The 19,697-nt window shown below is 36.9% G+C and overlaps 1 protein-coding gene across 1 annotated transcript; it reads right to left on the reverse strand.

The window, feature by feature from the left end:
- Window positions 1-16,367, reverse strand: LOC106870401 (protein SEC13 homolog). The gene is made up of 11 exons (XM_014916452.3): window positions 16,082-16,367; window positions 15,210-15,370; window positions 12,444-12,488; window positions 9,417-9,532; window positions 8,340-8,491; window positions 7,605-7,694; window positions 7,474-7,517; window positions 5,504-5,631; window positions 2,967-3,090; window positions 1,637-1,780; window positions 1-193 (listed from the first exon to the last, which is right to left on the reverse strand). The coding sequence occupies exons 2-11, from the start codon at window positions 15,210-15,212 to the stop codon at window positions 104-106; spliced, it is 936 nt and encodes a 311-aa protein (XP_014771938.1). The 5' UTR covers window positions 15,213-15,370; window positions 16,082-16,367; the 3' UTR covers window positions 1-103.
- Between the last annotated feature and the right edge of the window lie 3,330 nt (window positions 16,368-19,697).

Genomic DNA, 19,697 nt, shown 5'->3' on the forward strand with positions numbered 1-19,697 from the left:
TATAAGAAATTATTTTATTTAAACTGGAATTCAGACATTTGTTGCTTTTTTTTTTAATATATATACTCGAATATGTTGTAAAATGTTTATATAATGACACAGTTTAACTTGATGATTTTAACTGGCCTTGACCTTTAGATACATCACTTATACAGACCCATTCACCTTCCAATGTCTCTTTCCAAAGTGTCACCTGCAAAAATAAATATTATTTATTAATGAAATTATCAAGGATTGGTAGATTTAAATATTCACTATAAATTTTCAATAATTTAGTTTTATTTGATAATCTTTTTTTTATGATTCTTTCTTAGAGCGGACCTTAACAGAACTTTGTTCAGAAGTGTAAATTTGAGGTCAATATATTGGCAATCATTATAGCATATACAACTCTGAATATCATATTGGAGAAATAGAGTTGATTTAACTAACTGCTGTAGTAGTACATGACCGACTTATTTTATAAATTCCAGTGAAATCTAAGTTGAAGTCACACCAGTAAAATAATAATCAATGCAGGCTAATAGTATAATAGTTAGTTATAGCTACTTTACTATCACTAAAATCACCTGGCACTAGAAAAGGATGGAACTTCAGAAATAAGGTAAAAGAAGTGTCATGATGCATGGCAGTGAGATATAGAAATCCCTCACCATATCGCAGTTCACCTATCGTGCACTCAGTACATCACCTATTTCCCTGGCTAATATATGTGAGTTTATAATGGGACTCCTCAGTATATCGCAAGTTTCTGCGGCCAATAGGTATTTATATTTTTTTAGATTTTAATTATTTCTGTGAGAGATTTTGGAATGTAACACCCACGATAGTCAAAGGGTTACTGTATTAGATAAGTGTGATTCTGTGTGGTAGTGGAACATGATTGTTGTTCTCTACTTTCTTCAAATGTTATTTCAATGAGTTGAATATGAGACACTCGATATTTGCCATCAACTTGTATGACAGTGAAAGTGAGCTGTAACAGAAGTTAGGCACAACAGCATCAGCCAGTGGACTGAAGTTGTAATTTAGATCCTTCCCTTTAATATGATATTAAAGAGTAAACTTTTCTCATCTCTCTGAGGTGACTGATTACCAAGGCACCCCACTATTCAGTGAAAATTACTTGAGGTAGAGGAAGAAGTGGTGTAAGGCTTCATAAGTGAGAAAAGTGATAGTGTGTCCCACCTGTAACAGCATACAAAACTTCTTTCAGTTTCTGTCTACCAATTCCACTCACTTCAGTTAACTTGGAGATATAAGAGATGACACTTGCCCAAGGTGTCATATAGTGGGAATGAACCCAAAATCACTTAGTTGAGAAGTGAACTACTTAAACACACAGTCATGCTTGCACTTATATAAGAATTTAATTATTTTAGCTATTACATTAAAACAATTTCTAACAAAGAGTTTTCAGTTGATTGATCAATGGACTACCAAGGTAATTGAATTAATCATATAGTGGAATCAAACCCTGAACCTGGAGATAGAGAAGCAAACTTCTTAATTACTAAGCCACTGAACCATACTGTCAATATATAAGAATAATTTTAAGACATCGTTACTTTATAATATGTAATCATTAGTTAACCTACGAAGTGCAATAACCAAATAGAACAACATCAACACTTACCTTGTTATCTCCACCCGAAACAGCAAGAATATTGCCTGTTACAGACCAACTTACATGCCAAACAACATCATTGAATTGATATAGTATTTTGGGTGTCCATACATTGGCAGTACCATCATTAGTCCATATTACCACAGAGCCATCCTGAGAAACAGAAAGCAAAAAAGAAAAAAAAACTTTAAAAAAATATTAAAGCAATGCAAAATTGAAGTATAACTATCATTGTTCATCATTATCATTGTTTTAACATCTACTTCCCCTTGCTTATATCAATCAGATGAGATGGAGGTTAGATTTTCTACAGCTGGATGCTCTTCTTGTTTCTAATCCTCATTTATTTCCAAGTAAGGTAATATTTTCCTCTAGTCTTGACATGTTTTCATGGAAGATTGCATACAAACACTATGATGATGCTTACAACTAGCATGTGATGTCAAAACGAGACACACATATACACACACACACATATATATATATATATGTATGTGTGTCTCTTTATACACACACACAAACATGCACACAAGCACATGGTGGGTTTCTTTTCAGTTTCTGTCTATCAAATTCACTCATAAAACTTTGATCAGTCTAAAGTTATAATAAAGGACACTTGTCCAAGGTACCATGCCATAGGATTACTCAAAACGATATGATTGGAAAGCAAATTCTTTAACCACTCAGGCTATAGCTATATCTCAAAGAATTAGAAAATTATTATTAATATTTTAAATTTATTCCTTTGTTATACTATTTTTAAATAAAAATATGCTAGTTTTCTCAGATATTCTAATAGTCTAAATGAAACTAATTTAAAAGATAAACTTGAAATATTATTTTAAGAAACATAAGTAATACTTTTGAGATAACAGGAAATTATTTGACAATATCAACAGCATTTATAAGTTTTCTCAATTAAAATCTTGAATTAAGTGAATCTCTTTCATATTAACAAGGACGTAAATAGGACCATTATAGTATTCTACATAGGCCTAGCACACATTCCAAGATAAAAAGAAAAAGTGACTGCGTAGCTCTAAAGGTTTCATAAGGCTAAAGATTTTATGGGTAAAAAACACTTTTTCTGAAGGCTTAGATGGCAGTCTATAAATAGGATTTAGTATTTATTTTTAACAGATAGGTAAACTTAAAAACATAGGATAATAAAGTGCCCTGTTCAAAAGCAAATATCTGAATAAATTTGAAATCAAGACTTAGGAGACACAGATATGTCAATTTTGCCATTTCAGCTTTCCTTTCTATAATAAAATTATCATTTAAAAAAATTGGTAAGAATTGAATTAAATTTTAAAAAATCAATATAGAGAAAATATACCTGTGAACAGCTAGCGATAATGCTTTTGGGGAGACCAATTGAAGGAGCCCAAGCAACGTCTCTTACCCAATCATTATGACTTTCTAGTTTCTGTTCAGAAACCCATTGTCCATCTTCAGACTCCCTAAACAATGAAGAATAATATATAATTCATTCAAGAAAAAAATAAAACAAAAACAAATGTAAAGCAAAACATTTAAATGAATGAACAAAAATGGAAAATGTGATCACTGCTAATAAAACAAACACTAATTTTGTATTTCAGTTCTATTTATGTGAAAAATATTATCATTATCATCATTCAGTGTCCAACCGATTTTAATGATTTTTTGGCACATAGGTAGATCACATGACCTGAAGTTCAAATAAAGCCAAAATTTTTCTTCGAAAACTCAATAATGCTCAGTTGGCATTGATTTTTGTGAGTTCAATCGGGTGTTTGAATGGAAATGCCCATAACGATGTTATTTTTCCTGCAGCTTTTGCACTTTTTTGTCTGATTTTAATGAAAATCGATGAGTGAGTGAGGCTCATGGCAGTGAGCTGATGTCAGTATATGGCATTGATAAAAAATCGATAATTGCACCTGAGAAGTGGTTTTATAAAATCAATAGGCTTTTGCATGCAAATAGCCATAGGCATTTATTTTTGGCTGTAACTTTTATATTTTTTATCCGATTTTAATGAAATTTGAGAGGTAGGTAAATTTTGTAGTAGGGGAGACGGTAAAGGTGCTTATGTAATTCATATGGCAGGCGCTAGCATAACGAAAACAGTTGAAATGTTTGGTGTATCAAGAAGAACTGTCTTGAAAGGAATGACAGGCTTTGAGAAAGAGGGAAAAACCTCCGCATTGAAACAAAACTCCCAAAGAAAACCAAAACTTTCGGGTAGGGACCGTCAGACTCTTATGCGAATTGTTAGAAAGGATTACAAAAGTACACCTCGAGAACCCAGTTTCCACAAAAACTGTTCGCCTGGAGCTGCACAAAGCTGGATTTCATGGGAGGGATTGCAATCAGAAAACCACTACTTTCAAAAACAAATGTTGCAAAGCATTTAGAGTGGAGTAAAAACCTACAGAACTGGTCTCTAGAGCAGTGGAAGAAAGTTATTTTCTTGGACAGGTCATCCTTTACCTTATTTCTGACCACTGGCTGAGTATATGTGTGGAGACAGCTAAAAGAAGCATTTAACTACACTGCCTTCTTCCAACTGTTAAACATGGAGGAGGATCTATGATCTGGGTGGTTATATCTTGGAAATCTGCTGGCCCAATGGTTTCCCTTCGTGACAGAATTAATAGTCAAGGCTATTTAAGCATTTTATCTGATCAAATTCATCCTATGGTTGTAGAACTGTTTCCAAAGGGAAACACAATCTTTCAGGATGATAATCCATCAATTCACACAGCTAAAGTTGTTACTGAATGGCACGAGGAACATTCTAGTGAAGCTGAACATCTTATCTGGCCAACACGGAAAACATGAGCAATGCCGGGTCCAACAGCTATCATCATCATCATCGTTTAATGTCCGCTTTCCATGCTAGCATGGTTTGGACGATTTGACTGAGGACTGGTGAAACCGGATGGCAACACCAGGCTCCAATCTGATTTGGCAGAGTTTCTACAGCTGGATGCCCTTCCTAACGTCAACCACTCAGAAAGTGTAGTGGGTGCTTTTACATGTCACCCGCACGAAGGCCAGTCAAGCGGTACTGGCAACGGCCACGCTCAAAATGGTGTATTTTATATGCCACCCACACAAGAGCCAGTCCAGGGGCACTGGCAATGATCTCGCTCGAAAATCCTTACACATGTCACGAGGTATATATATATATATATATATATATATATATATATGTGTGTATATACACACACACACACCAAATCCTCTCACAAGGCTTTGGTTGGCCCAGGGATGTCGTAAAAGACATTTGTCCAAGGTGCCAAACTGGGCCTGAACCCAACACCATATAGTTGGGAAGCAAGCTTCTTAATCACACTGTCACACCAGCACCTGTTATGAATAATAAAAACAAAAAGTGCCAGTTGAGATTCCAATACTGCAGCAGATCTCTACACTGGTCATAAATATTAGTGTTCTCTCAATTGTGTGTGTACCCACTACCACTTGACAACCAGTCTTGGTTTGTTTACATCCTCACAACTTAGTAATTTGTAAAAGAAACCAATAGAATAAGTATCAAGCTAAAATATTAAGTACTGGGGTCAATCTGTTTGGTTAAAACCCTTCAAGGTGGTGTCCCAGTAAGGCTGCAGTTCAATGACTGAAACAAGTTAACGATATAAGATATACAGGATGGTCTTCAGCATCACGTACCTATCATCACAATGATGGAAGCATAACATCTCTGAATTATTTATTCTTCAAACAATTCTATTTTTCTACACCAACTAATTTTGCTTCTGGCAACAGAAATTTACTGTAATCTAGGAAATTACCTATCTGTTTAGCAGATTGTGGCAAAAATAATGTAAGAAATATAAGAAACTGAAATTTTCTAAGACTTACTTCCAGATTTTAACAAGATTATCGCAACCACCAGAAACAAATCGTTTGCAGGCCTGCTGCCGACCAGTCTGTTCTACCAGAGAACTTGGAGCAATAGCATTAGCCCAGGAAACAGCATTACAACCACTCTGGAAAATATGTAATAAGGGAATTGAAATGTAAAATGAAAAATATTTAAATATTCAGAGAGAGAAAATTATAACAAAAAAAAAAAAAAAAAATTATACACAAATTTAAAAGTAATTATTCTAAATCTACTAATGTAACTGAACATAAAATTGGTAGAAGTAATGAAAGCTGGGAGGCATGATGATCATCATCATCGTCATCGTTTAACGTCCGCTTTCCATGCTAGCATGGGTTTGACGATTTGACTGAGGACTGGTGGACCAGGAGGCGATACCAGGCTCCAATCTGATTTGGCAGAGTTTCTATAGCTGGATGCCCTTCCTGACACCAACCACTCCGAGAGTGTAGTGGATGCTTTTACGTGCCACTGGCATGAGGGCCAGTCAGGCAGTACTGGCGACGGCCACACTCGAAATGGTGTATTTTATGTGCCACCTGCACAGGAGCCAGTCCAGCGGCACTGGCAACAATCTCGCTCAAATGTCTTTTCACGTGCCACGATGATGTATATATTAAACTAAGACAGAGACATATTATCCAATGTGTTTCCGCCCAGTCTACAACTGCTAACTCTCCTCCTCAATGATACTCCCACATCTCTCTATTTATCATTTCTCTGTCATTCTCACAATCTCTCTGCACACTTTTATCTTGTCACTATACAATGCTGCCAGTGTGTCTAAAGATAGCAGTGGATCTTTCCTATTCACTGTACCATGACACCTATATACCAAGAAATGGCATTGGACCAACCCATATTTAATCCACTCTATCACTATCCCTATTACTCGTAGATCAAGGGGCCTCTGTGTAGGAGGTTGCATTGGATGTGCTTGTACTCCATAACCCTACCATCACTCTTTCTCTATGACTAGCTGTCATTCCTTCTCCCCCAAATCACTTGTAATTGGTATCCCTTGTTTTTATCCAGCACTATCTCTCTCCTACCAGCCTCTCATCCCAATCACTTTTGCTCACCCACTTGCCTTGCTTCTCTCTTCTCTTCACATTAGTCTCATTGCCGAGAGTTAACAAGCACATCATGTAAAAGAAAGAACTCTTTAAACTTTTGGATTACCAAGAAACCCCACTAGCTTCAAGAGGATGACGTGTTGAGTTAGTGACATCATGAGTGGGCAAAGGAGGGTGAAGATCTATATGAAGCTAATTCACTTTTATTTTGTTTGGCATTAGAACTGTTATGATTTTGTTCAGTTTACTGATTTGGAAATTTGACAATGTTGAAAATATTATCTGATGCTAACATTTGCTTGGAGTTAGAGTGTGCATATATTATTTAAGGTTGTTAGTGTGACCTGAAGTGTGGTGTGGTTGTTATAGTTAAAATACCCACCAATACACTAAACACCCTTATTGTTACAAACCCTCAACTTGTTTATTGTACTTTCAAATAGAGTCCAAACTGTACCAACAAGTCATTCATATAAATCTATCTTTTTCATTTCTCACAACACTTTAGAACATGAGAACTTTTCAGAACCATCTCTATGTCATCAAATGCAAAGTGAAATTGTTTATTACTGTTTCAGAAATGTCTTGCAGCAGTTTCACCATAAATATAGCATCTGTGGAGTTACATCCAAATAAAATCCCAAACTCCACCCACCCTACCTTTATCTTATACTAATTTCAACTATTTCTATAACTTTCATGATTTGGTCCATCAAATTAACACCTTTATAGTCTTCCACTTCTTTGTATATCTCCTTCCTTTTACCCTTGTAACATTTGATGACGATAAATGCTGACTAAGATAACAACTTCCTGCACAACTTTATTAAGTGTCTGATATGATGACAGCAATAAACTTAACTACTTACAGAGTGAGCATTCATGATTTTCTTTGTGTCCCAATCTCCTTCACCTGCAAAATAAAATTCAAAATAATGTAAAAATAACAAAGCACTGAGGTGAGAACAGAAAATAGAGATAACAAAAAATATAAACTTACCTGGACTTGAGATAATTGAGATGGAGCCATCTGAACTTGCACAAGCCAACATCAGACCAAATTCATGTGGAGCAAAGCAGACAGAATTGACTGAAATAGATTAAATTCTTATGCTAATTTTTTCGTCTGGTGATAAATTACCATGATGGTAAGATGTAATTTGAGGGAGATTTTGCAGATATTTCAATTAGATCAAGCAATCACATAGAAGCTCCTTCATTGACTTACTCTATATCATCATCATCATCGTTTAACGTCCGCTTTCCATGCTAGCATGGGTTGGACGATTTGACTGAGGACTGGTGAAACCAGATGGCTACACCAGGCTCCAATAATTGTTGAATATTTAAGGTATAAATTAAACATTAGAATTTGTTAGAAGCAAAGCACTTTTAGCATATTTAAGCTACTCTATATAACTGGAAAACAAGAATCTCCAGAGAGCCTTTATGTGGTTTCTTCACCTGCAAGATGTTGCAGCCAAATTTCTCTCAAATCATTCTTTCAAAAAGGAAAAAAAGTATGATACAAGAAAATACCCAAAGTTAAACAAGCATCTCTCACATTTCAATACCCAGGCATGTTGTAAAAACACCTAGATAGTTGTAGACATTTACATCTGAAGACCTGCCCAACACAACAATATGGAAAAAAAAATCATACAAAGTAAATGTTCTAATCAACAGATATACGCTTAATGACATTGTGAATTTTATTATTAAATGTGTTATTTACCTGAGGAGTCATGATTTGAATATTCATAGAGTTTGGCCCAAGTGCCATTGGTTTCTTTCCATATTATGACTTTACGATCATAACTACAGGATGCTAGCAAACATCCAAACATAGGATGTGCCCATGCTAATTGCCAGACAGGTCCATCATGTCTAAAGAGAATTTTAAGAAAAGATTTCAGTTTTCAAATGCAAAAAGTTAAACCCATAGCTTTTAGAAAAGTGTTAATGAACTGAAGAAAACTTTTAGACATAGAATTAGATATTTAACACCAATTTGATGACACCATATACAGCATACAATCTGTCCTGATAGAGATGAGACCCACTTCAAGAAATGATGGCTATGTTCTTCGCTTATCATTTCTCTTAAAAGCCATTCAAGAAGAGTTTTCGAAAGCCAAACAAGAGTACCTGGCAAGAATGACCAACAGATTGCGTCTCATCCAGTTCTCTTTTTGTTGAAGATCAGTTTCACTTTTCTCAAATTCCTCTTTTCACAGTTCAGTACATCATGCTATTTTCAATCACAACAAAACCAATACATGGTATGCTGTGTCTGAGATACATTTTATCATCATTTTATGTCTGCATTGAATGCTGATATGGTTGAACAGGTTGTTTACATGGTGTCATCACTCATCAAGGAGTGTATCATCTTGTACACACAACAACAGAAAAAAATTGGCCAACTTATTTGTGCATGTCTTACAGCCTAGAGGGTGTGTATTATCATGCTACTGGCACTAGAGAGGTCATTTCATAGAAGAGGACAAAAGTGCCCCTTCTACCTTATATCAATATTTGTTTGGAGTTACTCTAAACCTTGAGGGAGTCTGCAATGTAACTTGCAGATTCCACATGTCACCCATAAGTTCCTTTCTTAATGTATGTATGACACACACACACCCACACACATTAGTGAAACACATTCAAAATAGTTAATTGCAGGGAACTATATATTGGTTTACTTTACAATTTTTAACTACTTCCAAATGCAATGTGGAATTAATTATCAATGTTTAAAGAAAAAAAATAAATAGCAATGTAATGTTAAAGTTTTATATCAAATACTTACGCTTTCAAATCAGCCTGAAGTGTCTGGCTGCCATTTCTGACATCAAATATTTTCACAGATTTATCAGAAGAACATGTTGCTAGCTTATTACCATAATAATCCATTTGAGCATCATGCTGGAAAGAAAAATAATAAATGAGACAAATGAACATATTTTTGCATGTTGGTATGGGTTAGACAAGTTACAACAATACACATCGTCTTGCACACACAACAGAAAACTGGCCAATTTTGGTGTTATGTATGTTTTACAGTGTGAAAAGGGTGTGTTTTATCATGTCACCAGCATCAGAGAAGTTATCTCATTAGACAAGTTATCTTGCCGAAAGGCAGCGAGCTGGCAGAAAAGTTAGCACACCGGGCGAAATGCTTAGCAGTATTTCGTCTGCCGTTACGTTCTGAGTTCAAATTCCACCAAGGTTGACTTTGCCTTTCATCCTTTCCGGGTCGATAAATTAAGTACCAGTTATGCACTGAGGTCGATGTAATCAACTTAATCCCTTTGTCTGAGACAGTGCTCTGTCTCAGTTGTCTTCCTCCAATGTTCAGAGCAAAGTCATTCACTTGGACCACAATTACCAAATAATAATCAATCCCAGTACTAGATTGCCATTACCTTACCTCATATTTATCATTCTCATCATCTTGGTAAAGCCTTAGAGAAAACCCTTTTGCTGTCAGCAGAGATAACAGCTCCCTGAATTTTTTACCGACCAGTTCTTACAGTGGCTACTATGCTTTCAGAACACCCATCTCAATTTCTAATTCAATTCCTAAATAATAGAAACTATCAAATACTCCTAGACAGCTACTAGGGCACTGGAGAGAGTCTAGTTCACATGTGCTCTTAGTACTTATTGCCCCTGTGCACCGCTGCATATGATGTCTACCATATCTGTTATCCTTCCTGTGATTCCAGTACATCTCTTATGAATCCATAGTTTATACTAGTTACAGCATATTGTAACAACTTTTCTTCACATTAACCACTGCTATTTCCTTGATGGTGTCAAAATCCTGTCTTTTCTCTTTGCAATTCCTTTCCCTATTCTACTACTGTTTCAGTTATAAGAACTAGCTCATATGCATATATTACTTCCTATGGGCAGCAGGCAGTAAACTCTTGCTATGGCTTAGAGGACTATAAATGAACAGAAAGAAGCTGGAAACTGATCCTTGATGTACTCCTACCTTCACTATACTCATTATTAACTCTCTATACCTCTCCAAATGGCTTGTACAGCTCTCAAAAGCCATTTGTCTCCCTGTCAAAGACATTCACTAGGTCAACAAATACCATATATATTGTGTATGTGTGAATGTCCATGAATACATGGAATACTGACATTACAAGACTTTGCTTATCATAGCCAGTGGTATGTTCATATTCCTTGTTGATATTATGACCAAAAGTTGATGAGATGGCAGAATTGTTAGCATGCCAGGCAAAATGCTTAGTGACATTTCACCCATCTTTATGCTCTGAGGTTCAAATGCCACCACAGTTGACTTTGCCTTTCATCCTTTCAGAGTTGATAAAATGAGTATCAGTTGAGTACTGAGATCGATGCAATCAACTAGCCCTTTCCTCTACAATTTCAGGCCTTGTGCCTTTAGTAGAAAAGATATTATGACCTGTTACTTGGTTTTTTTTACAAAGATTTGTGGAATAAAAAACTTATTTGAAAAGTTAAGGTCAAGAACTGATGACAAAAAAAGCATCCAAACGTAAAACCCTGTTTCAAAGAAGTCCCCATCTACTCCCTGCCAGCATAGAAAAATAAACATGAAATAAATGAATGAATAATGGCCTTCAGTTCAGTTTAAGATGTGAAATGAAGTTGCCTGCTTCCTCAGTTGACCTGCCCACAACATAAAGCTCTCAATCAAATGTCATAGCATCATTTCACTGAATCTTAAAATCATCTTTAAAAAAAATTCCATTTGAAAAAAAAGTTCCATTTGAACTACTATAAGCCAATAAAAGATTGCACGAAATTCCAAAAGGAAATACCCAATCAGCTTTAGAAGCTGGGTATATTATCAGCCAAAATGATTGCTTCTCTAATGCTTCATAAATCACCTAGAAATGTCAGACAGTTCACAACGGATTAACTGCAGCCTATGCACATTCTAATAACTTTTTGCATGCATTAAGTAGAAACTGCATCACATGAAACTGTAACATTTCATTGCAGTAACAAATGAGATTTTCAGTCAGTTCAACAACAATGGTTTCAAATTTTGGCATAAGGCCAGCAATTCCAGGGGAGAGGCTAGTTGATTATATCGACCCTAGTGCTCAACTAGTACTTATTTTATTGACCCCCAAAAAGATGAAAGGCAAAGTCAACCTTGGAAGAATTTGAACTGAGGACATAAAGAGCCAGAAGAAATGCCACAAAGCATTTTGTCCAAGGTGCTAAGGATTCTCCCATCTTGCCACCTTTATAATACTAAACCTTCTAGACTTTGGAATTCAAAAAGTTACTATCCCTGTTAAGCAGCGAAAGGTAATCATTTGGCACAATCTTCACACTGAGACTAATCACAAAACAAAAACAACCAAACTCATATTCAATGTATAACAGATCCATTTGTATTTCTGATGATTTCCTCAACTTAATAGTTCCAGTATGAGCTACAATGTAAGTGACATGAACTGGATATGCAGTAGATTAAACAAAATGATTTAATTGGGTATGTTGCAGATTGACTTGTGCAGAGAAACCATGGCTGTATGTTTATGACAAATATCTATCTGCTCCTAAGGGAGCCTCTAAAGAGTTATTTGACTGGTTAGATATAGCAGCCAAACTACTTTCAAATAACACCTTACTCTCTTTATTAAAGGACAACGCAGACAATGTAATCTTCAATATACAAAAATGATTGTGTGGTAAAGAATGGAATACCTTTGATCAAAGGTCTGCTCAATAGGGGATGACCTGAGGCTAAATAACAATAAAATAATTAATGTAAATGGAGTGTCCTTTAAAATAAAAAAAATTATATAACTTTACTCACAATCATATCTTCATGAGCTGTATCAACCGAGTTGATTACAGATACCTGTAAAAAAAAGAATACAAGATGAAAATGGCAAGTAATAATAAAAATGATCTCTGTTAACCACAAAGGACACAGGACAAAACAGTGTATATGTGTGTGTTGTGAGGGATTTGTGTGTAAACAGGTTTAATAAAAAAATAGTCATAATAAGATTTGAACAATAAGTATTCCTCAATAGGGGGATGTTTGAAGACTGCTTGTGGAAAAACCCCATAAAACCACAGTTGCTCTGACTTCAGGAGCAGGTGCTTTTTCTCAATTCTTTATCTCCGATTTACAGGCGTATACTCAGGGCAGGCCCATTCACTCACATCATGCTGGAAGGTAACACTTAACTCTCCTCCCTTATTTTCCTCTTCAAGTGAAACTTGAATTGACCAAAGAGGAAATGTTTGTCTTCAGCCCCTTCAATTGCAATGGCTACCAGGCATATAAAAACTGCTTGCTCTTTCTGGTTAAAAGAAGACAGCAGGGCAATCTTCACAATGGATTCAGTCGATAGGTGGATCTGCCCTACACATGACAAAAGGTGTTTAACATAAACCCACATGTCAGCAATGCTTGGGCAGTGGACAAGAACGGAGGATAGTTTCATTGCCACGCACACATCTTGGACATGCTTGGCTGACAGCACTTCCATGCCTGTAGAATTTATTTCAAATTAGCACTGCCAGATCAAGGATTTTTGGACGTTATCCATCAATCCCAAGCTGAAAGTTTTCCAGAAGTGAGCAACCAGTTGATCATCTTTAATGCCCAGGGTCTCCCCAACAATATCATCACTTTTACCTACCACTAATCCTCTATAGAATGCTAAACTGGATTTTCCACCTATTGCAGTGCTCAACTGGCTGAGGGCTGTAAGTACTTGAAGATATTCCACTTTCCAAGTGTTTTCTTTCAGTCTCTGCTTGACCCAGGACTACAGCTTCATCAAGGAGACAAGCTGGGGAAATGCATCTGACAACCACACTTATTCTCTGTCAAGCAAGTGCTGGAAATGTTGTAGCCTCAGCACATGTTTGCACATCATCAGCCATAGCACCCCAGTCCACCATGCAGCAGGTGTTGACAGCAGATGGATCACCTGACCTGTCCACAAGAAGCAAAAGAGAATACACTCTAGTGCAGTCAGACAAAGACTAGAACATGGCACAATGGTCAGGGAGTAGATGATGGATGCAATGTACACCACCTCTGCCTGACCTTTCAGGGATAGTTTCTGCTGAGTCAATTTCTGGATGACAGTAGTCACCTTGCTCATTACCTCATCCTAGTTTTTGTCCATCTGGAGGTCTGACTTAAACCAGACCCCAAATATTTAACCAGTCTGTCCATTCAGCGCCCAACAACATGGCTGGATGTCATGGACTTGCTTCTCTAGATGCTGAGCCACAAGACCATTGACTTTTACTGATTAATTTTCACTCCCAATACCATTTTGTACTGCCCGAGAGTGGTACCAATTATCTTGATTCGTTTGATTTTTGACATCACTACACTACGTCGTCAGTATATGCTGAGACAGATCTCCCACATCCTTGTTCACACAGGATGCCCCTCAACATCTTCAGCTTGTGCAGTAGTAGCTTGAGGGTCAGTATGTACAACAGGGATGAGAGGAAACAACCTTGGCAGACCAAGGACATGATGTTAAATGATCCAAGAAGTGACAACCCTGGTGGGCCAAGCAATGATGTTGAATGATCCTAGAGGTGACCATTCACTCTGAGCACTGAATAGATATCGATGTACATTGCAGCAATCCATCCCCTGAATACAGGCCCAAAACTAACTGCCTTGAGGACCAGCACCAGGTACCGATGGTTGACTGTATCGAAACCCTTGGATTGATCTAAGTTGACCAGGACCTCACCCATGTCAGGTTCTTTAAATAATAATAATCCTTTCTACTACAGACACAAGGCCTGAAATTTGAGGGTGAGGGGCTAGTTGATTACATCAACCCGGTGTACAACCAGTACTTATTTCACTGACACCCCTCCCCGAAAGGATGAAATAATAATATGGCGTGTGCAACTTTCTCACTCAATAATAAATCTAATTAAAATAAACTTTAATTTAAAAAAAAACGCTTTAACTATCAAAGAATTAGTATTAAGTAAAATGTATACTCAAACCTATTCAGAAACTCACTGGAGAATTGAATAGCTTGTGTAGAATAATTGTTTATATTATATTTCTGTTTGCGAAGTAATAATACATCCTCAATTCAAGAAGAGATTCTCAAAATCATTTCCCAAGCTAGTATTAAATTTATTTGACAAGTTTTATTCAACCACTCAGAAATATGAATTTCATTATTTGTGATGCAGGAAACAATATTTAACATTCATCGGATTTAATTATTGATAATTATTTTAGACTATAACCCGCTGATAAAATTCTTCAGAATGGGCCTGACAGACTACAGGTCTGTTCGATCAGAATAAACAACTACATTTATATTTGGGAACATTCTAGTAGAACAATATTTATTTTATTTACCTCTTTAATTGTGAACAAAATACACTTTAAAATCACTAAATGAAAATAGTTTAGTTTTAAAATATTGATAATATATTAAAAAATCTTATAGTGTTTCGCTACACCGGTTTGATAGATGTCAAATACTTAATGCTAATTATCAATCGCGATTTATTTTTGTTTCTGTGTAATGAAATAAAAAGAATAAGCAAATATAACAAGAAATTAACTTACCATATTGAATAACTGATATACACGACTAGAAATGAATTAGACTCCAGGAATGAAAATTATTCTGAGATAAGCCGAAATTTCCTCCAGCAATACGATGCGGACGTGGCATGCGAGTTCCACAAGGGAGGTTACTGCAGTAACACCGGCGTCATTGACTATTCCTAATTTTAAAAATCAATTTCACAAAATTTACTTTTCAGAATACAATTTTAATGTCACATATACATCATGCATTTGTATATTATAAGTTTTAAACTACTTCTCTGTCGCCATATATTTCTTTTGTGAACATTTATTAATACCATGACCACTGCATTTAAAAGTCAGAAAAATAGAAAGATGTTAAACTATTGATCAAGAATTTGCATTGCATTTTGCCCACATCTAAGTTGAGTTGCAGGGACACCATCACGATACAGAATGTCTTTTGCATTTTCGATCTGACCACACCTGATTTCTTCCAGAAGAAAATCACACCGAAAAAGAAAGAGTTAGAGTAAGAGAAATCGACTCCAGTACATGACTGATGATACTTTATTTAACAGCCCCGAAAGAATGAAAGGCAAAGTTAAACTCGACAGGAGCTTCGACTCTGACAATCGGCTGCCTTAATTGTAATTATTATAAACGTATAAATTAATTGAGTTTTAATGCCGAAGGTAAAGATATTCGGCGATCTTTCGATACTAGTAGTTGTTGCGTACTAGTACCGAAAGATCGCCAGATATTCTTACACCATCCGTTTTCGGCGTTTATTATTAGGATTACGCCGAAAACGGGTGGTGTGCATATTTTTTACCTACGCCAGTTTAATTAGCTTACATTGAATGAATTATATAAGAAAACAAGGAAACGAAGTCTTTTGAAAATACCAGTATGAAATGGGTCTCATTGTCCGTATGCTAAGGAGATATCTCAGCATCAGTTAGTCCTCTCCTGGAAAACGCACATCTTTAACATAGCTGAGACTTCTTTAAAGACTGACTTGCTTTTTTCAGGACCAGAAAATACTCAAGCCTCTGACAAATACTAATCCTCAACAAGGTTCAGGGTCGGTTTCTATCTTGCGGACGTCCTTCCACTTTTCCCCTTTGTAGATGTTCGTCCCTGTCATAACAAGTGGGACGCCATCCAGTGCAACATTTTCTTGGACGAACTGATGTGCTGACTTAACTAGCACCGTCGAGCATGTTTCCGCTCGGCCCCACCAGCTCCACAGCGGTACTTTGCTCAACGTAATGCCATCACTCTCGACTGGGATTCAGCTGGATAGCGACTGTTTACTCATCGGTGTTTCCTTGAGGTTTGGCCTCTGGGTCTGTGAGCCTCACAAATGTCGCTACGGATCCACTGTGGGTTCTTTCGGCCTCCACCCATTGTCGTTATAGTGCTGGCCACCTACCACGCCATGCTGTTCTCAATGAGATTATAAAGCTTGGCCTAGAACTCCACAGGCTTCCCTTCCCAGTTCGAGCCTGCGGAGCTGGACCGAAGGGACGGTAAAAGGCCAGAAGGCATGATAATTTTCCCGTTTTATGGTGGTAGGTCCCTCGTCTTGGAAGACACATGCTGCAATACCTTCTCCAGCATCAACTCGGTGTATTCGGTTACCACCCCAGGCTTCGCTGCACGTCAAGCCGAAAAGGGCAAACTGTCAAAGTATCGACTGCTCTAACAGATTTGCGGTTGAGCCTATGACAGTGGAGACCTCCGGCATTCTTGGCCCCCACTACTATCCCTGCTCACTACTATCACGGCGGAGATGGCTATCCGCAAATGCGAGCTCTGTGAGTGGGAGTGGCTGTTCCAGCTCGTTTCCCTTTGCCATCCTCCGGGGCAACGCCTTTTCCATATTGTCCGCCAGGACCACGAGACTAGTCTTTTCTATTATAGCTGTTGTACATTACTAGTACATACACCCTTCTTAATAAAACTGTCATAAGAGAGAAAAGGCAAAGTCCAGGTGAGAATTAAACAATAAAAGACTATCAGATGTAGATCTCACCTAAGTTTTGTAAAGTGATAGTAGTTATACAGGGCTAGAATATCTAGATCAATAGAGAGGAGTACCATAGGCAAAATAAAAATAAAACAGTTTAATAAACATTACATACTTATAAATTTTTAAATTCATTATTTTTCTCATAATAGTTGCGCTTCCAACTGTGATTCACTCCTCGTATTAAAAAATGGTTCCTCGATCCTAATCTAGATAGTTTAACGGCCTTCTGAAGAAGTGGTCGTTTCAGTCTTCTGCAGATGATACTCCTTTATCTTCTGGATGGAAGTGGGTTAGCTTTGGCTATATTCTTCTTTATCTAATTAAGCATTTGCTTTTCTTCAATTCTGTCTTTTTGTGGTAGGGGAGTTCCATGAGAAACAATGCTCTTGAATCTGCCTCTACAAACTTCATCTCTGTCGTCAGCTCCGACTGCTTGCTCATCTTTGTTCCTTGTCATGATAATTATTATCAATAGTTTCGACATCACCGAATCCATAAAAAAATAATAAATGCGCCCTTTTAAAGCCTAGCCAGGCTCGTGGGCCCGGTTTCTCGGTTTCAATGGTGTATGTGTTCTCCAGCTGGACGGGACGCCAGTCCATCAAAGCGTTACTCATTTTTGCCAGCTGAGTGGACTGGAGCAACGTGAAACGAAGTGTTTTTGCTCAAGAACACAACGCGTCGCCCGGTCCAAGAATCGAAACCACAATCTCACGATCATGATGCTGACACCCTAACCACTAAGCCACGCGCCTCCACCGCTGCATCCATATGCAACCACATTTCCTGGTATTAAGAGCTGGAACTAGAACTTCTGGAAAAACTTTTGCAAGACGAAACGCGGCTGCTTTTCGGTTCTCTGCAGGAGGATCTCTTCCAAAATTCAAGGGGTTTTGAAATCGTTCTTTTAGGGAGAGGCCCGTCAAATATTCAGGGCTCCTCCTTGGTTCTTTCTGAGCCCGGACTAATATACGGCTAAGCCCACACCTTCTTAGGCTCCTGGTTGAAACAATGAGTAATCTAATTAATATGAGACTTAAACTTCACTGTAATGTCTGGCTTGCTAAATTGTCTTTTGTAGCTGATAAAGATGTCAAACCGTGTGTTAAACAAGAAATGTTTTATTGAACAATAACCTCCAAATTAACACCGTTGTAGGAAGTTGTTCAACAGAGTATTTCCTGTTAAACACACAGTTTGAATCTGAACATTGAACAGATTAAACTTGGTACTTGAAGTGAACAAAGTGACGATATATTTAGAAACAACGAATCACCTGAAGTGCTTTGAAACTCAAGACTTATAATCACAAATACAGTCCACTTTTTGTGGTGTTTTCGGTGGAATAATGTTTCGTTTTATTTTATTTTGCGGTTTCATTTATCTCCATTACAATAGTTCTCATGGATGTCTATTTTCAAATAAATCTTTCCTCCATTAATTTGATGGATAAGGCCGATTTTTCAAATAGGACGGAATCAAAGACGTTATGTCTAATATTATTCTGCTACAATGCGACCATATTGGTAAGACTTTAACAAATCTTAATATACTGTACTACATTCTTATTTTCATAGTAACAGCTAGATTTGAACCCACAGTAACTTCCCTGAGCGATGGGTTCTAAAAAACATAGTAAATATATGTTGTATTTAGTCAAGGCTGATTTAACAGCATTTATTTGCTCGTCCCCCCGGGCAAATAAATGCACTGAACCCTATAGTATTAACAGATAGCAAGTCATAACATTACAAAGATTAGAACTGGGTCCCCAAGACACGTCAGATCCTCTGGGCAATTGCTCAGTATGTAAATGTCTTAAGACCAGGGCCAGTTTTAAGCCAATTTGACAGGTTCGTTCAAATTGAGCCCCGCACACACACTCAAGTGGAGAACGCTATGATGAATTAAATATTTCCTAATGTTTTTACTGCTTTGAGGATTTACTTAACTAATGCTCGTAACAGTCCCAGTCCGATCAGGCGAAAGAAGTTTTTCAAAACTAAAACTGATTAAAACATATCTACAATTAACAATTTCACAAGACAGACTAAATAATTTGGCGATGCTATCTAGAAAATGACATTACAAAAACCATTGACATTGAAATGATTTTACAAGTCTTCTCAACTAAAATATCCAGAAAAGCCTGTTTTTTAGGTCTGTTCATTAATAGTACGTCAGCAATTATTTTGACTTGCAATAAAACTTAAAAACTTTCATATGAACTTCCAATTTTTAATATATCATTGTGGCTAATGGTGGAACCTGAAGCCCTCAGTGCCTTTTGGTTGAGACTGACGTACTATACGAAGCATAAAACATCAATCTTCAGTTTTGTAGAGGGCCTCACAATTCACTAATTGGGTCCCGCACTTCCTTGCACCGGCCCTGCTTAAGACCACTGTACTTAATACTACGAAATATTTCTTTCCCAGCGAATTGTCTTAACAGTAATTATAAATATTTTATCTATAAGAGCATTC

Source organism: Octopus bimaculoides, chromosome 1 (genome assembly GCF_046866305.1).
Source record: "Octopus bimaculoides isolate indiv1 chromosome 1, ASM4686630v1, whole genome shotgun sequence".
Lineage (NCBI taxonomy): Eukaryota > Metazoa > Mollusca > Cephalopoda > Octopoda > Octopodidae > Octopus > Octopus bimaculoides.

Bases quoted from the DNA above. Each gene is read 5' to 3' on its own strand.
- LOC106870401 (XM_014916452.3), bottom strand. The intron at 5,632-7,473 runs GTAAGTAGTTAA...CATATTTTCCAG, and splicing joins AAATCATGAATGCTCACTCT to AGTGGTTGTAATGCTGTTTC. The intron at 194-1,636 runs GTAAGTGTTGAT...TTATTTTTGCAG, and splicing joins TTTCGGGTGGAGATAACAAG to GTGACACTTTGGAAAGAGAC.